General features: G+C 44.2%; 2 protein-coding genes across 2 annotated transcripts in view; both read right to left on the reverse strand.

Moving 5' to 3' along the window:
- LOC119379211 (eukaryotic translation initiation factor 2-alpha kinase 3) overlaps positions 1–19,279 on the reverse strand; it is a 423,415-nt gene that overhangs the window by 208,249 nt on the left and 195,887 nt on the right. The window lies entirely within an intron of this gene.
- The window catches only part of LOC119379208 (ubiquitin thioesterase trabid), a 110,786-nt gene continuing 106,413 nt past the window's right edge, over positions 14,907–19,279 (reverse strand). Inside the window, exon 11 of the mRNA XM_037648428.2 lies at positions 14,907–18,496. Within this exon, the coding sequence (XP_037504356.1) occupies positions 18,281–18,496 (216 nt within the window). The 3' untranslated portion in view covers positions 14,907–18,280. The remainder of the gene's footprint in view (positions 18,497–19,279) is intronic.

Here is a 19,279-nt window from a genome sequence, read left to right on the forward strand (position 1 = left end):
GCAGGCACACCTCACCTCCTATACACTTGGCACTCACTGTCTACTTCTTCAGAGTGCGCATCTTGATACAAGACAATTTTCCTGGCCTTGCGTGGCTCACTTGAAGCGGTATTCTCACTGCACGGCTGACTTCACATATCATATCACGCTGTTCACTTCATGTATCACATCACACAGCACATCACTTCAAGACAGCTTCACATCAATTACGAGATGAAATCCGTGGAAATCTTGCAACTCCTCCGGACACACAAGATTTGGCATAAAATCACTTTCACAAATTAATTTCACTGCACAATCTCTGATGCCTACTTCTTGGTACACAACACAGAGGGATGCTTTGTTGATCATCTGCACAAGAAATTGGCATTGGACTGCGTAGAAATCTTTGTGGCTTGGCAAATATTCAAAACAGCGGCTGAGATGAATCACACTTATTTGTGAGAGATATAGCACTGCACGAGGCAAGGCCAACCGTTATGTCAAAAGACATAACGGCATTAACACAAATCGGATGCACTGCACCACTGCACGCACTGACTAAAACAAAACACAAGCACATATGCACTCACACACCTGCACAAAACCGCAGTAGGCTTGTAGCACTGTAGCAACCACACACTGCTTGCAGCACCCACAATTTTATAGGGCTGCACTCCTGGTGCTCACTTTCACACCACAATGAAAGGCACCTGCCTCTGCCTTTCAACCACAGCACTGCACTTGCCTTTCCGCACAGTCTTTCACAATTTCAGGAGACAATAATCCCTTGCATTATACAAGGCTGATGCCTTATTAGCAAGAAGTCACTTTACTGCAGGAAACTGGTGGCGACGGCTTCAGGAAGCGCAGCATTGCAGCTGCACGTTGGCAAATTGCATTGGCTTGGAAAAACTTCTCTCACAAGGGTGGTCGATTGGGCTAGCCAGTGATTCATAATCCTTGGTTTACAGCAGAAATGAAAAAGACAGAAACAAGTGCAGACATGTTTTCGTCTGCGCTGTAAACTTATAAGACTAATGCAAGGTATTGTAACCTTGTGCACATATGTCCCACAACGTTGATACAGTTCCAAGTTAATTGAAAGAGAGCCCTCATAGCAATGGTGTCACCTGAAATGCAGTTGCTTGAGATGTTTTTGGTAAATGGCCAAGATGTCGAAGGTTTCTCCTTTGTGCTCGAATTCTCATTTCATAGATATGATGGAGGCCAGCATAATTGAAGCATTACCATGGAGTGAATCAGCACGGAAAGTTTCTCTGCACTGTCCTTGACTGAGCCCAGATTGCTTTAATTTATCAGCGATATCTATGCTGTAGTTGCCAGATGTGATGAAACCATGGTTACAGCAGTTCACAAAATGTTGCGATTATATGTTGCAAGGAGAACTAATAATGGTAGCTCTTTTGACCTTTCTGTTGATATTTGTGGTCAATTCAGAGGAATGGACAACCTGTAATAAAAAGGGAAAATTATTTTTGGTATTGCTTAATTAAGAAAGAACAGTAAATGCTGGCATAATTTGCATAATTAGAAGTGAATGTTAAAACCACGTGTGTACCACGACACATTGCCGACGGCACCGCCATCGAGGTTGTGAGTAGGCTTCATTGCAACATACGTCGTGGGAAAGCCACCTTACAAAGACCAAGCTTGCGTCCATCTCCTTAAAGTCGACTTCACTTCTAAACACCAATGTGTTGCAGAGAAGACATTTTTCCAGGAGCACCTTTTTAACATATTCTTTGCCATTTTCCCCAAGCGCCCGCTGGCGCCGTTGACATATTCCCGTTGCCGTTTCCTTCGTCTATCCTCATAGGCATGTTGCTCTTCGAAAAACAAGGCATTCAAATGGTTCAGAAATATTCACATTTTGCAAGCGTGTGCCGAAGTGTTGAAACCCAGCACCGGTAACAATATTGTTTCCACTCTAATGCATTAATTTGTTCCATCGCTCAATAGAGGGTGCTAGGGGTTCCACTTTAATGCTTCAAAATACTTCAAGTTTGTGCTCCTTAAAGGGACACTAAAGTGAAACAATAAATGAGCTTAGACTGATACATTACACTCTGAAAACTCTTCGTGTAATTAATTTCACCACCATAGGTTTATTAATACTATAGACCTTTTCACAGACGGCTCCCTGGGCACCGCTATAATCCTCTTTGGGCTGCGCTAAATTGGCCTGACCCCCCAAAAAATGCATTGCCAAGGCTGTGACGTCAGCCTTTGTGCTCCCGTTCCCCAGCCCAGCATGGCGGTATTTCTTCTCTCTAGTGAAAAGGTCTCTATTTGAGAAAATAAACTTCAAAAGTCCCACTTTTAAATTTCCTGCCGAAATCTCCGATGGTGACATCACGAATGTCAAAGTGCTTTTCATTAATGAGAACTAACAGACAATAACATCAAGGAAAGTATAGGGGGTGTTATCTGTAGTATTTAGAACGTAAATGTGAAGAACGTAAAGTGGACGAAAAGATAACTTGCCGCCGGCAGGGACCGAACCTGCGACCTTCGAATATCCAACGCGTCCGATACTCTACCACTGAGCTACAGCGGCGGTCATCCTCCCGTCCACTTTATGGAATATGTATGTGCATTTAAACCTTGGAGTGTTAGTCAGTGCCAATCGCAGCCATGGCGGCGAGTGTGGAACACTCTTTTTTCTGCCTTTCTGGCGTCACGTAGCACATGATCTTTTTACGAGCTGGCAGCTGACCAATAATCCCTCGCATACTACCTGAAGGCATCAAGTCTGCCAGAACGAGACCCTTGCTATGAATGAATCGTTCTCACTGCTATCATTCCCATGTAGACTGCCGTCAAAATCTATGGCGTCATGGTGTTTGGTGCGGGAATTTCAAGGTGGCGTCGCCATCCGCATTTTCTTGCTGCGCGTATAGTGTACTAACTGCGCATTTCCTCGCTTACCAACCCTCTTCTCGCGGCAAGCGTGGTGATTTTAGTATCGTCAAAGAGTAATTTACTAATAAGAGAAAAATAATTTTTCTTTTTGTGTCCCTCTAATGACCTTCCACGCTTTCATTAAGGGGCGCAAACCCACTTGGTTTCAATAAACTTTATCCTACCCCCCCCCTTAAAAAAACTACACATATTAGTTCCTCTACCAATCCTTGGACAGCGCTAGCGGTTTTTGATCACACAGAGACAGATTTCCAGCAGACATAAAAAGCCTCGCTGTAAAAGGCGAGCGTTGGCGAGCGTGTCATGTGCGGCAGCATCTGTGCACGTGTATCATCCGGGGGTTCCCCTTTAAAGGAGTACTGACATGAATTTTAAAAATTTTCGGGTTGTTGCTCTAAATGAAAGCACGGGTGTCGAGAACCCTAAAAAGAGTGTCGTGGTGCCTGAGGATGCATTGCATATATTTTTAATACCGCTTCTTTCAACCAGCAGTTTCGGTTTCGGTTTCGAGAGGGCGGCTTCATAGTGACGTGTCAAGTCTGCCCGTGACGTCACGGGCAGACTGCAACCCACGAAATATGCACCTGCTGTCCTTTGCTGTCAGTCGAACGTGGTTCATGATGAGTGAACTGTCGTCCAGTGCCTCTGACAGCAATTTCTGTGATTTAGGCTGCATGCAGAACCCAGATTTCGCAAACCAAGTGAGCCGACTTGAAACGTCATAGGGCTCTCCATGCGGTGAAGCTGCCTTGCAGATGCTGGGAGATGAAAACTTTAAAATCAAGCTTAAATATTTATACGTGTTTCCCGGATGCGGTGTGGGGAGAGCGTTAACACTACATGCCAAGGAAAACAAAAACGTCCGTTTTGCTGCACTTCAAAATCGTGTCAGTACTCCTTTAAATGCGCGAGCATTATCTGAATACACGCTCTTCGTTTCGTCGCACTCGTCCATGAGGGAACATTTCTCGCTTTTAGAAATCTTGTATTTTTCGATTTTCGAAAGTTTCATCCCATTTTAGTAAAATTGATTGTGGGTGCACTTTAAATTTTGCCAAAAAACGCAACCCCTTTGGGAATCAGGTTTTTTTTTTTTTTTCAGTTTCATCCTGTGTTAGTAAAGCTCACAATTTTTTTTTTCACAAAAGAGGAGGGCAAGGAAATTTTGTATTTTTCTATTTTTCGAAGTTGTATCCTGATTGAAAACTAATTGTGGGTCCATAAAAATTTTGTATTTTTTCGATTTTTGAAAGTTTCATCCCATGTAGTAAAATTGATTGTGGGTGCATTTTTCACACAAAAAGGCAAGCCTTTGGAAATCTTGTATTTTTAGATTTTTGAAAGCTTCATCCCATTTTAGTAAAATTGACTGTAGGTGCCTTTTTCTTTATTTTGCTATTTTTCAGTTTCATCCCATTTTAGTAAAATCCATTGTGGGTGCATTTTTCACAAAATGCACCCACACTTTTAAATGTTAACGCTACCTACGTTAACAATTACAAACCCGGCAGTGGTCCATGAGTCACAACTGGTTGCACCGTTATTGACGTACAGGCGGCGCTTCCGTTAAACGAGTACTGACACGAATTTTAAATATTGTCGGGTTGTTGCTCTAAATAAAAACAAGGGTGTCGAGAACCCTGAAAAGAGTGTCCTAGTACTTGAGAATGCGCTGAATATATTTTTAATACCACTACTTTAAAGCAGCAGTTTCGGCTTCGGTATTGAGGGGGTGGCTTCACAGTGACGTGTCAACACAAGGCTGACGTCACGGGAAGACTGCAACTCGCGACATACTTGCAACAGCTGTCAGTTTGCTGCCAGTCGCACGTGGTTCACGTAAACAACGACAAGTGAATCGTTGTCCAGAGGCTCTGACCGATTTCTGCGATTTAGGCTGCATGCAGGACTCAGATTTCGCAAACCCAGTGAACTGTACTTACTCGTCATAATAATATCCATTGCGGTGGGGCTGGCTTGCAGATACTGGGTGACGAAAACTTCAAAATCAAAAATATTTTATACGAGCTGTCTGGCTCCGGTGTGTGGAGCGCGTTGATGGTGCACACTATGGAAATGAAAAATGTCCCTTTTGGGGTGCCTCAAAATCGTGTCAGTATACTCCTTTAAAGGGGCCCTGCAACACTTTTTCAGCATGGTCAGAAAACCCTGCCGATCGGTAGTCGAGGCTTCAGAGAACATGTAAGACAAACATTATAGCGCAGCCAAACATTATAGCGCAGCACGCAGCCTGGAATTTGCAATGAATTCTTGAAGTAAGCTAGAAATCGCTCGCTCTTCTTTCGACAAATGATGCCATAAAACCAAATGACCGCGCCACAAACACCAAACCCACAGCCATTGTCTCATTTGAGCATCATGAGCTGTATAGTTACCGCGGCATCCCGTGGGTGCCGCGACGTACTTGCGCACGATCACACTGAAAGTATAGTGGCTAGACTGAAAGCAAGCCACGCGTTCAAAGAACAAAAAAAGAAAAGAAAGTACTCAAGGTCATGACGCACGCTGACGAACGGATGTAGCTTCTTGCCCCCATGTCACCCTCCCCCCACTCCCCTCCCCATGCGTATAGCTTTCTGCGCGCTCGCTGGTACGAAAGGAGAAAGCGCGCGACAAATCCTTGTAGTAACTCCTCTCGTACTTTACGGATTCTAAAAATTTTTGCAGCAGTAGATTCGTGAGGCAATAAACTCCTAATCGATGATTACTTGAAAAAGTGTTGCGGGGCCCTTTAATAGCCAATTAGAGTTACTGTATATGCTTCCTGTGTCGGTCCGTCCGTGCACCTGTCACACGAGACGAATTGCCGTGGATCTCATGCATAATAATAATTGTAGGAGTTTTACGTCCTAAAAACACGATATATTTATGATCAAGAGACACCATAGTGGAAGGCCCCGGGAATTTCGACAACACAGGGTTTTTTAACATGCACCTTATCCAGCACATGGGCCTCGTAGCATTTTCCTCCATCGAAATGCGGCCCGCCACGGCCGTGATTCCATCCCGCGACTTACACTTAAGCAGTCAAGCACAGTGTGCCGGAACGAAACGAAAATCAAAAACGAAAAAAAAAAAAAAACAATATTTTTAACCGGAACGAAAACGTAACCGAAACGCTACCTTCGTTCTGGAGTGAAACTGAAATATTTTTTTTATCGGTTTTCGGTTCAAGGGAAAAGATGACAATCCGGAACAAATGAGGCAGGGAATCCAATGTAAAGATGTGTTCAAATTTTGCCGAAAACGAAAAGAGTGGCAACCGAAGCTGTTTATATTACCCTAAGTGGTCCGTAATGTGCCACTCACACAGGCCAGCGTAGGGGGGTATTCTCGGCGCTGAAGTTTTTTTTTTATCAGAACAGCGGTCTCGCATATCAGAGACTACACTCAATGACGTGCTGCTTCTGAGATCATACTCACTCCCTTGACGCAAAGCATTGAGCCTGGTCAGAGAATTCGTAATTCACTTATGAGAAAGTTATGAGAAATAAAAACCATTACGAACCGTAACGGAACCTTTTTTTTTTTTTCGTTCCGGAACAGAAACAGAACAGCACTTTTTACGGTGGAAAGAAAGTAAAACTGAAGCGAAAAAATTTGTGTAGTGATTGGTGTAGTTCTAAATCCTGCGCATTTTGCAGCTCCACTAATGTAACCCGAGGAAGTGCGTAGCACGGGCACCCAGCGATTTTCGTTCGTAGAGTTCCCACTGCTCCGTTTACCAAACCGTCGATGACCTCAATGTTTGAGGTAAGCATGTGGGGTTTCCCCGGCACGAGTAGAATCTTGTTAGGGAAATTCGCAAACTCGGTCTCCGACATGCGCACTACTTTTTGCTGCGCTTTAGCGACTTCCTGCTTGTTACGGCAGTTAAGATACGTGTCCAGCGAGTTGCGTCAGGTTGTTTCCCCCTTGAGATGTAGTGCCGGTGGGAGGAGTAACTGCGCGCTTGGCGAGGCAGTGGCGCCCCTGCCAGCCACAGGTTTCCGAAGCATTTTTAGCGATTTTAAAGGGGTAATACCACCAAATGTGTGGCTTGTGCATTCTTTGCTATAAGCGTTTTCTATAGCTCCAGGAAGCATGATACACGCACCACGATTTATGTATTCTCGCTAAATAATTTAATATCGCCTTTTTATGTGGACAACTTTCGGTTTCGGTTTCTCGGCGCCGAGGTTGGGCCGTGACGTAGCAGTGGAGGGGGCTTGGTCACGTGACCACAGAAGGCTGTGACGCACTTAGCCAGGAAGCGATCGAAACTCGGCGATGTAGCAACCGATGCTTTGCCGGTACGTACGTTGCGGAGGTGGCGGAGGTAACTCACGTCACTACAGCAGATCTGGTGTGACGTCACTACAACTTTCGTTGCCCCTCCTATTGAGCTACGTCAGTGTTGGCGCGCTAGCGATGGGTCTCGATCGGAAGAATGGGCATTTAGTGGCGCGATTTTGTACGCGTTCTTAAAACGGACGGAGGCGGTCCGTTCTATCCAGCCGCACGCGAATGGTCAATGTGAACCGTGACAGACGTCACGGCCCTTCATTGACCAATCGCGTGCGGTGGGATAACGGACCCCTCCGTCCGTTTTAAGAACGCGTACAAGATCGCGACATAGGTACACTTTGGAAGTGAATTAAAATATATTATAAACGTTTGCTGTGTCCAACCCTTCGTGTGGAGTATCCTTGCATACAGAAGAAACCCACAACAGGCTTGTTATAGCCTCGAAATTTGATGGCACCACGCCTTTAACTTTTTGGTTATTTCTCTGTTAATTATATTATTTTAGACCTTGTTCGTTTATTTGAACCCGGTTTTGAGCATTGCTAGCCTTCTTTCTGCAGTGCGCCAGCGCGCCGTCAGCGCCGCAGTGGCCACTCAGTTGTCAAGGTCGTGCTACGAAATCTCGTCTCTCTGCTTGCGCCCGCGTTTTGTGGACGTGCGTGTGTGCGCGACGGCGACTGGTGTTATAAAGTGCGCAGCAGGCACGTTTTACAGTGTTAGCCGCAGCAGGCACGTTTCGACGTGACGGAAAGAGCACGGTCGGACAGAGTATTCTAAAAGGGAGATGCGTGCAACAGGCAACGTGAAGCAGGAAGCATATGCCGTCCATCATCGAGCTTTGTGCACGCTTTTGATCATTTTACCTGCTTATTACTGAGTAAAACGATGGCATTAACGTCAAACCTGTGCTGTAGCGAGATGTTGTCTTGAGGGCAACCGAATGCGATCGGCGCAAGTAGTACGTATACGATCGCCTCCCGTGTTTGCATTTAGTGATGCCGTAACAATTGTGGCGAAGCTTTCTATACTGCAGTTCCGTTTGTGGACGTTGCTCGGGCTGCATGAGTGCTTGGGTAAATCTGTTAGTGTCATCTTTGTAAGCGATATCTTAGCCGTCACGTAGCATAAAAACAGCGTGGCGCGGCACCGCTTGCATGCGCAGCGCTATCAAGGGGCAAATGTAATACAGGTGTAATAAAACTTAAAATTCGCGCGGTCCCCGATGCATTGTGCCACGCATCCAGCTTGTTTCTTACTGTTCCCGTTTATGAACTGCGCTGTCGCTTATACGTAGGGCGTACTAATAACATTTTTTACCTGCAAATGAGCCTGACTGAATGATGCTCGCCTTTATGTGCCTATGAAATTGTCTGAACTGCGGTCCACGTAACATAACGCACGTACAGCTAAGCGACGGCGTCCAGTAATTTGGCAATATGGTCATCGCCCGAACTGTTGTTCTGGTGCACGTAACTTTAAGTGCACGCGCTCTGTGATATGCATGTGTACTTTCAGCATTAATTACTTTAGACTATCAACACCAAAACGCCTTTTCCAATTGCACCGCCCAGAGGCCCGGTGTACCTTGAGTAATCTCTTTTCCAGCTTGATGCTTACTATAGGCTGGTCACCAGAGCTCACTGCAACTGTAGGGGTGGTATTGAGGCCACTGCAAGCCTGCAGCAGCAGTTGTAGCTTTTGTCAACAAAGAGTCAGCGAAACTTCCAGCTATCGCCGAAGTTTGCGGTACGTCGGCGGAAAAACAGCAGGAGCGTACGAAGGAGAAGCGGGATCGCGATGACATTCTGCCAACAAAATGTACACTGCAGACCGAAACCATTTTGCCGGCTGCCACTCGGTTCTGTTTGCACACTGTAAAAATACCGGTTCACTTGTGTGGAGCGTAAATTCACAGCGAACTAGCTACAACGTGTACTTCATGACCATGCACAGGATCACTTATTCACACGCCGTACGCTGCGAATCCACCGTTCCCTCTGGTCTCTAGGAGGCTTTCTCGCCCCGGAAAACGAAAAGAAATTGTTCCAGAGGGCATTTCTTTATAGCCTTGTTTAGGCCTGTATTGACCACTTGATCTTGAGCGTGATCACGTCACATGAGACGGACGGACAAGCCGGGCCCAGTGTCACACACTTAAAACATTTAGTTCCGACACCCTGATCTATTGACCATAACCATGCACTCGACCAACTCGGCAGCTGCTGTACAGAAATCTATAAAACAAAATTTCATGGCGGTGCTGGGTTTCGGACCTAAGATCCTATGCTCAGAAGGCTAGTGTTTACCGACTAGAATATACAAACGCGCTCTTGCGGAAAGAATACATATGAACCATATGAATGCGTGGTGGCGGTGATACAAAAAAGGTAGAATATTCTCTATGAAAGCAGCTTTGTTGAAATATCTCGTGATTGTAGATATGTCACTGTGATTGCTTTTTTACGATACTGGCGCAAGCATGCGCAAATGTTTGTTCTGTTGGCTCCACAGTTGAGGTAGTGCCGAACCTTAAGCTTCCTGCTTCCTTTCTCAAGTCTTTCTTTTCTTGTTTGCACTGCGATGCGATTTACTGACGCGTGGACGTCAAGAAACGTCAAGGGTAGAGCGCTGAAGAGAGGCGGGTGTCCAGCAGCCAAGTCCGGGCTGAGCTACAGCTCGTACTAGCCTGCTACACGCACCCGCCACGGTGGTCGACTAATTGTTATGGTGCTCGACTGCCGACCTGAAGGTCGCGAAATCGAATCCCGGCCGAAAATGCTGGCGAAAATGCTTCAGGCCAATGTGCTTAGATTGAGGACAATGCATGTGCACGTTAAAGAACCCCAGGTGGTCGAAATTTCCCGTCCCTCATAATCATATTGTGGTTTTAGGACGTTAATCTCGAACAATTATGATATATTATTATTAGCCTAGCTGCTACACTCTACACAGGGGAAGGGGGACGTACGGGATTAATGACGATGGATGGTAAGCTGGGGAAATGAATATGCATAGGCATGCGCAGGGTTCCCCATTGGAGGGGGGGGGGGGCGAAGTCTCACCGCAGACACCCCCCACCCTGGTAGAGCTCGAAAGAAAACAAGGCCCTTATACTTAGATTTAGGGGCACGTTGAAGAACGCCAGATGGTCGAAATTTCCGGATCCCTCACTACGGCGTGCCTTTGCGCATTGCCTTAGCAAGAGCGTCTGCTGGCTGATGCTGCCAGGTCTTGTGGAAATGACTATGCGACATAGACAAGACAGTACGCGCGCGCTAATTATATGTATTCTTGTATGTCCCGTTTTTTTTTTTTTTTTTAAATCTCTACAGCTCGTCTAGTTCACTACGTTACACCAGTAGGCATATAAGTAGGTGCTAAACTTAACTTGCCCATGAAAAGTACCCATGGCGCACGGAGACTAATAAGCATGCACTCGTCTAGTAGTCCCAGTGCGCCCACATGCACACACGTGCGTCAGGTACACCTGCTGTGAAAATATGCATAGGAATATAACAGCCCAAGATATGCATTTATTCACTAAAACCCCCACCAGCCAGTCAAAATATTTAATGTCTTTATGAACATTACCTACTTCTACTAGACCGTTGCTTGTCTTTTATCATTACAATAAAACTGCATCTCCGTCAACGACCAGACCTCCATGTTATTTTCTGTCGGAGTAAAATCGACTACATTAGTCGCTTCGTGTATCCCAGACTTGCAGGCATCACTACATGTCTAGCACTTATGATTTTCGTCTCTCTCAAGCAGCGCTTGCTTGCTCAATAGCAAATGTGACATTCGTCATTGATCTGTTCCGTTCGCATGCTTTCCGCGTACACTGGACAGATGCTAAAGCAGCGCACTAGCTGTCCACAAGCTGCAGCTCGAGGACGCCGACAATAAACACGTCATGGCGACCCCTGCGTCGCCACGCCAGAGAACGTATGTATATGCCACGCACAGATACAGTGGTACAATTACTTGCAAGCTTTGCCTGTTGTTGACGGAGAAAATTGTACATACATTAGCAGTACACATTATAACAGTTCTGGGCATTTTTGAATGGAACAGGCTAATTTGAAAGTCATAACGCAAATTTTTTTGTGGTTAGCAATATATCTTTGCTCGATTCAGGGGTGCCAACGCTTTGCTGTATTAAATATCATTTCATGTTCAACGCGCGAATCTCCGCCACAGCAAAAATCTGTACGTGCGCGCCGGGCTCATTTGTGCAACACCATAATTGCATAAACAACGCTCCTTACCGCAGTGCCGACCTGTAGATCGAACATGGGGAGTCAAGGCGATGACAGCGCTGACATAAATTCTCAGCGCTGCACATCTAAGGCGCACCACAGCGATCAATGGGCTAAAATATACAGCTTCACACTATAGGTGGAACACTACTACACGTTAAGCAGCGCGATGTTACCTCCTACAGTGGTTGGGTTAACTGGAAGGCACATGACGCAAAGCGAGCAATGTCATCGGAATACTCGTCTTCCCGACGTTCTCGATGTCCCTACATAGTCACCAAGAAAGTACCCAGTATAACCTTGTTTGTCCCCTTTCTGTCCAGCTACTGTGGAGGTAACGAGGGCTTTCACCAATTACTTCTATTTCATTCGGTGCGCTCATTAAGGTACCAAGACAGCTTTTAATTTCAAACAACCACCCGCGAGGAGCCCGTACGGTGGAACAATACCACAAGACTATTGCATGCTGTTGCGCGCCCTAGTCCCCAACTTGGCGAAATTCTCGACGTATTCCCTTTTCACTAGGAACGTTGGCGTTGACTCGACTGCTCTGTGGCATCGACGGCAGCAACGCAGGTTCTCGAGCCCGTAGAAAAAGAGGAAATAAACTCTGGGAACCTTCAGATTTACGCACTGGACATTATACATAGAACCTGCGCACAAAACATCCCTCCATTTATAATTCGTTGCGTCTGGGCAGGCTTCCTTGCTGTGGTCCAACCATGGTTCAACGTTCCCCACCCCACCCTTCCCATCAAAAGTTTGCGGGACGTGGTCTCTTCGATAAAGCTATATTCCCACTTTGTCTGGGAATATAACATGCATATAAATGTTCCGAATTGTACTAGTTGTTGCGACCTGTAAAGTTACCCGTTAGATTGGAAGCGTCAGGCATTAAGAGAGAAAAAATCAGTGGGCCCACGTACCGTAAAATATTGCTGTCAGGTGGTTAATGCCAACTACCGGTAGTCTTTTTCTGACACTTTTATTTCCTTAATCCAATGCGACTGCAAAGCTACTTTATTGACTCGCTGTTAAAATAACAAAGCCTTTCCTACAACATATATACCCTCTCGTACTTCAGAAAACGCCAACGCGGGCATTTTCTATCACGCGAACGTAGACGAAGGGCCATATTTCGAATTTAGGCCCGCGATCTACTTTCTATCTCAGCGTTTTACTAAGCGAAATGTCAGCGAATCAAACGGGAATAACAATTGGTCTGAAAGCAAAATGACGTTTAGGGTGCGTCAGGAGGTCCTGGCTATGATACGCAGACTCTTGCTTACGAGCCACAGGCGTACCAAGGGAGGTCCGAACCCCACCCCCTCCGCCCCTGGTAAATTTAGAAATGGAATAATGGTGTTTTGGTTGAGTACAGCATGCAGGATAGACAAAACCACAAAATATTGCTATACACAGGCACACGCGCCCTCTCGAAACTAATTTTCTTTATTTCAGATAAACCATAAATGTGGGGGGGAACCGTGAAAAAAAAAAATTGCAAACTGTACAAGCTGCAGTAGCGTAGCCAGAATTTTTTTTTTTTTTTTGGGGGGGGGGCACATGATGATCGGTGCTAATCATCAGGTGCTGGCTTGCCAAAGTGAGGCACTCAGGGTTGTTTATACCTCAGAAAATGCAAACATTTTATTGTGTGCTTTTTATTGCAAGGAAATAGCATGAGATTATTGCATATGCGCCATCAAGAAAAATTGCACGCATCATGCCAGAATGCTAAATTTAGCAGTGTTTTGGCAGATAGTCCTTACCTTTGCACATTGACGATTGTCTCAAGTTAAACGTATGTATATTGTATAACAGCTGCACACACAGGTTCAACTGTGCTTACCAAATCAAACTCCGTCTCGTAAAATGCCTTGTAAAGGACAAAAAGACATGTGTTTCTTGTAAGGGTTTCAAGGCATAACTTTGTAGGTAGCCTCTGTCAGTAAACTGTCCTGAGCGTACAGATCCACTGCACAGCCCTCTCCTTACATGCACACACACCAGCATTATGGCCATTTACAGGCATGCAAAACATAGACACAAGAAAAATGAGAGGGACAGCACAAACACTATGAAGTGAAATATCACATTGCCATCATTTTGCGACTTTCATGTATGTGATAGTTGGCATTTGGGCTGGTCTTCTTGTTCTACTGTGCCACATTTCATACACTTGCGCTTTTGTACCACGAGTCTCTACCATCTTGCTCAGCTGTCTGTCATTCTCGAGCTCCTTTGCCAACGTGCACCTAAATCTAAGTACACGGGCACTGATTTGCCTGGCTGCCCTGCTAGCATAACAGATGATCTGTCCATATGTGGAACAATGTTCTCTGTAGTAGATTTCACAGTAATTATTTTTTTATCTTTGAAGTCATTTAGTCCAGCTTCCTGCAATGTCATTCATCTTAACAGCATCTCCTCTTAAATAAAAGGAGACTCAAAGGTGTACAGATATCAGTCTTTCATTTTCGTACATTTACAGGCTTGCAAGGTGAGAGACTTCACTGGCTTTTCGGAAACATTTCTGAGCATATCCTTAATGATCCTTTTTTTTCAGTGCCTAGGGAGTGTAACATGAATGCTTCATTTTTCATTAGACTATGTTGATGCGTTCATGCGTCCATTATTGCACAGAAATCATGTGGCACAAAATACTCTAAAGAAATAAATAGTTAAAAATGCTTAGCATAAACTTTCAGTTCTCTGTAACAGAATTCAGAGCTGGTACAAATGCATGATCAAGCACTTAGCAAGGTTTGATTACTAGAGGTACTTCGAATACTGTAACTGTCAAACAAGTATCAACTTGCTTTGCAACTGCCATCTAGAAAATGCAGCAAGCTTTATTGATTCTATGCAGTACATGACTCTAACACCAATAGATAGTACTGTTTTATAGAGAATTGTGTTGGAATCTTAAATGACACAGCACAAGCTTACTCTAGCAAGTCATCTCTGCTGGATTATCACAGACCTCTAGTTTTTATTCTAAGTTAGCTTTTTGAAATTCTACATGTCCTGCTACAGCAAACCACAATATTTTACAGCTTTGGAAATGAATGAGAGAATGTGTACCAGAGAGGGTTTCCCAGGGTGCTCACACCTTGCTAGACCGTTTCATACAGCTGGTACATACCACGCTGTTCATAGTGTGTTCAAGCTGCATACATGTTAATACTACATGAACATCTATACACAGTCTCAGTACAAGTCTGTGAATACATTCTTTAGGCATTAAAATTGCTAGACAGCATAGTCTCAAAACAATCTATATTCTGAAATAATTTGTTACCCTAGGTGCATGCAGCTTTTCTACAAATAAATTTGTTATCCAATAACAGATTCTAGAAGCGAACTAGCGGCATAAGCAAGCAAACACAATAAAAAGAATGCACTCAATAAATATGTTAAACATTTTATTTGGCCAGTGAAAACCTAGATTCCTGTCAATATACAGCTAGACTAATATCTATGCTGCATATATATGAATGCTGCTACCAATGCGTTTCAAACTGTCGTGCTTCTAAAAAACGGAGCTTGTACTCGGAGTGCTGAATAAACAGCTTTATGTTATTAGCACAAACAAGAAAACGGTAATTCACAGCCTAAAACACAGCAACTACCCTGGAACAACTACAAAAACAAAACTTCAAATAAAAGCTGAATCACATCAGACACCCAGCGCCAGGAACCTCTGCTCATGTTATGACTGCAGCACACAATACTCAACAGAAACAAAAACCAGAACAATGCTGCTTCCAAACATCACACATTGAGGGAGGTACAAAGATTGGGTGCTCTGGCTACCATTATATTTCATTCATGCACTGGGTGTTTCCATGACAGTCATCCCCAATTAATAAAAATTGGAGAGCCCAGAAATTTTTATGCTGGCCAAGATTAATGGTGGTGGACACCAGAAAATGTGTGACCAAGGCCAATAAGCTAAAGTTCACAAACCAATTTTTGAAAAAACATGTCGCAGTTTCAAAATTTAAGCTGGTCAGAGCTCAAGGTAGCAATTCGGAGAACAGCACTGCTTTCTCATGATTTCAATTAGGTTAACATGCCTAGAAGCACTGATCAACTTCAACTCTGCAATGAGCACAAGTATGTTAACATACTTCATTAGCTAACATTTAGTTAATTAAACACACTATTGGCAATTGCCACACAGCATTCAATGTCCATCATAGCTATGTCATGTAAAAGTTGTAATTTTGTCTCAAATCCCTAAATTTTTAATGACTGGAGACAGTCATCATTAAAACAAATTGGCATGTGCAATATATATATATATATATATATATATATATATATATATATATATATATATATATATATATATATATATATATAACTGTGCAATATATTACAACTATGATATAAATCTAGATTGCATTTATTACACTATACACATGCACACAACACACATGAGCACCACAAGCACACATACCTATTCTTTTTCTCACTCTTGAAAAAGAAATTATCACACAAATTTGCGAAATGAAGAGGTTACATTGTGTCAGTATATATATACATATACACATACATATATATGTATACGTAAATATATTACGTGCCTAATGCATTGTGCATTAGCTGACACTGTCCACTACGTCATCCAACTTTGCAAATAAATAAATGTATACTCTGAAGTGGTGAAAACATAACTGCACTGGCTGCAGTGCTTGTGGGGCCTGTATTATTTGACTGCACACTCACGTGTTGAAAGGGTGGGGGAGGTCAGAGTAGGGTGGAAATGGGACGGCAAAGGACCCTGACCACTCAGGGGGCTGGTGCAACCACTGGTCCAGCTGTTATAGAAGGCACACATTTGATTGCTTCAAAAGTGCCAAAAGGTGGTGTGCAGTCTGTGGGCCTAAGTGTTACAGCCTGTTACAATACTTCAGCATGGTTAGGGCTAAGAGCAATGCACTCTCTTCAGGGGAGTCCATAGACTGGTATCTATGCTCTGTACTTCAATTACACTGTAATGTACAGCATGAAATATGGTTTTGAAATATCAATCAGGCTTTTCAAAAAAGAAAAGAAACACAGCATGTGTGCACAATAGTTTGCAATACTAGCCACTTATTTTTAAAACATGGAAATGAGTGAAAAAAGCAGGTGCAGTTATTCTAACTGCTGGAGACAACGCTGACATTGCTGAAACAAGTTGGATATTAATAAGCTGCACGGTATAGTCTGGAACACTAATGCACCCAGTGGTCAACATACTACCCCCCATATTCTTAAAAGAGCCTCCACTTGAAGTTCATCCTTTGCTCGACCAAATTGAGCACAACAGCAGCACTCGAATGGACACGGTACCACGCTTCTAAAGGATTTCTGCCGATTATCACTTTATGCAGAGACCACTACAGCTGAGGGGCAGTGCTGCCATAGACTTTCTCATGTCAAGGCGGAGCGTTGAGCGGAGAGACCTTTTAAAATACAGAGGTAAGCACAAAAATTGTTGAATAAATGGAAAGACCAACGTACAGCTGTCAGCACGCTAATATGAACATTCCGCAGTCTGGCCTGGACTGGCTTGGACTGACGATAGCTGGAACGCACCTCGATTTGACTGGTCACTTGTCTTTCACTTGTGTCTGACTGGCAGGGAGTGTGCAGGCTCACTATCGTCAGCCGCCGCAAACATATGGATCAACATTTCATGGTGCTGGCGTCAGTACAAGCTGGTCAAGATCAGGCTGCGGAGCGTTTGTGCTAAGCGTGCTGACAGCTGTACACAAATATATGGACAGGAAAAGCTCAATCAGGTAAGCATTATACAATTATAATGACACATTTAACATGAAACTGCTGATCAGTGACAAGGATAAGCCAATGATACAAACTAATGTGCATCAGCCCATTGAAGGGATGTTTGTAAACAATTTGCCCAAAATGATGCATTTTATGCATTTACAGATTTCACTTATTTTACAAGCTGCTAAGCAGCATTCTTGTGTATACATACTCTGCTTCCATGTATTGGCATTGTTACTGCTGTATTTTTTGGTCTCTCATGTACTGATGCGTTTGTGCAGGCTGCTACAGAACAAACGACTGTAATCCCTACTTACTGAAAGCAAGCTAGTTCACTAGATTGTAGAGAATATACTTCAATCAGAAATAGTCGTACATCACTACTGCCCATGAGTTGTACATCAGCAGGTCTACCAAAGGGGATGTGCTTTCTCCCTTTCAAACCTACAAAGACTAATTTCTGAATGCTTTCAAACAGCCTCTGTCTCATGTCCCACTGTTCATATACCTAATCATGCATAAAAGGAAAACTTGTGGCAGGGTCATACCAGCAGGAAGAACCCTAATGAGCATAGGTGGACAACATTCTGCATGTATGCACATGCTGTTTTGCACAAGAGGACTTTGTATTTCAGTATTGAACATCAACTTCTGTACCCCACTATATTTGGCTAAGTGCACACAGCAAAAGAAGTGTGCGCACACACTAACACAGAAACACACACAACGAAAACAACAATAACAAAGGAACACACAAATGTGTCAAAGGCCAAGGAATTGGCACTTTCAAACAGGAGATGACGGTCACACCTTGCCGCCCACACAGTGCAGAGCTCTCACAGAACGGCTGGTCACTGGTTTCATAGTCTTACAACAAATTTACACATCTTTGAAATGGCCAGCCCTCTACTGATAAACTCATGTTGGGTGACATGGGAAGTAAGCAGCTCTGCTTGGAATGCCCTGGGTGACATTTCACCCGGGACATATAGCATGCGCTACTCTTGATCAGAATCACCATCACTCGAGTAGCCACTCTGAGAATCGGTGAGCCGATGGTGGGGTGACAGTTTGCGATAGGCCTCCAGCCACTGGTCCACCATTTGTAGCACCAAGTGGGAACTCCGGGGTACCTTCTGTTGGGCCACAAGGAGGCCACCTTCCGTGACACAGCAGTCAAGCCACTGTTTGATTATTTCCTCCTCACGACCAACCTGCACGCAGAAGAGTTACAGGGGCACTTAAATCTCTTTAACCTTTTCAGGGTCAATGACGTACATGTACGCCCCTCGCGAAGACATCCAAAATGGTCAATGACGTACATGTACATCATCGCTTGTATGCTTAAAAAGTGCGCCCTTTTTGATCAGTTATTTTGCTTAGCATGTGCTGCCACACCGCGGGAATACGTGGTATTTTTTCTTGCGCTGATGCCTCTCCGTTTTTTTTTAATGCTTTACTACAGCAGTGTGTCAGCTATCGCTAGCGCATCCGGTGGCGTGTAGGCACACGGTGACTAGCTTCAATTTCATCCTTCGGGCGGTTCCCACTTCTTGCACCCGCAAAACTGTTGGCTGTCTGGTTTCGAATCACTCAAAGGGTCACCATTTTGTTACTCTCTCGTTTATTGCTCCATGAGGCATTGCACCTGTTTTCGTGCAAGCGCTGACTTACACAAACGAAGCCACCGTGGTTGCATTTCCTGTTTTGGGGACTCACAAAAACCAATTCCGTCTCGTCAGCAATAAGGCAAAGGATTATTATAGGTTTTTCACTTGTTTCGCTTTCCGGATGTGCATACAACCATACAGTTTTTTTTCTTTAGTGCATTCACCTGCAAAGTTCGCTTACGCTATGGAAGTGCGCGCCGGTTGCTCTGCTGCAAGTGAGTCAAGCAGCGTACTCTGATGCGCTTGTTTTTATACACCTGTGATTTACGTTTATTACAACGCATCATTTTTTAAAAAGTCGTATAAGCCTTTTTTAGAATTTCTCTT

This window comes from Rhipicephalus sanguineus, chromosome 1, assembly GCF_013339695.2.
Source record: "Rhipicephalus sanguineus isolate Rsan-2018 chromosome 1, BIME_Rsan_1.4, whole genome shotgun sequence".
Lineage (NCBI taxonomy): Eukaryota > Metazoa > Arthropoda > Arachnida > Ixodida > Ixodidae > Rhipicephalus > Rhipicephalus sanguineus.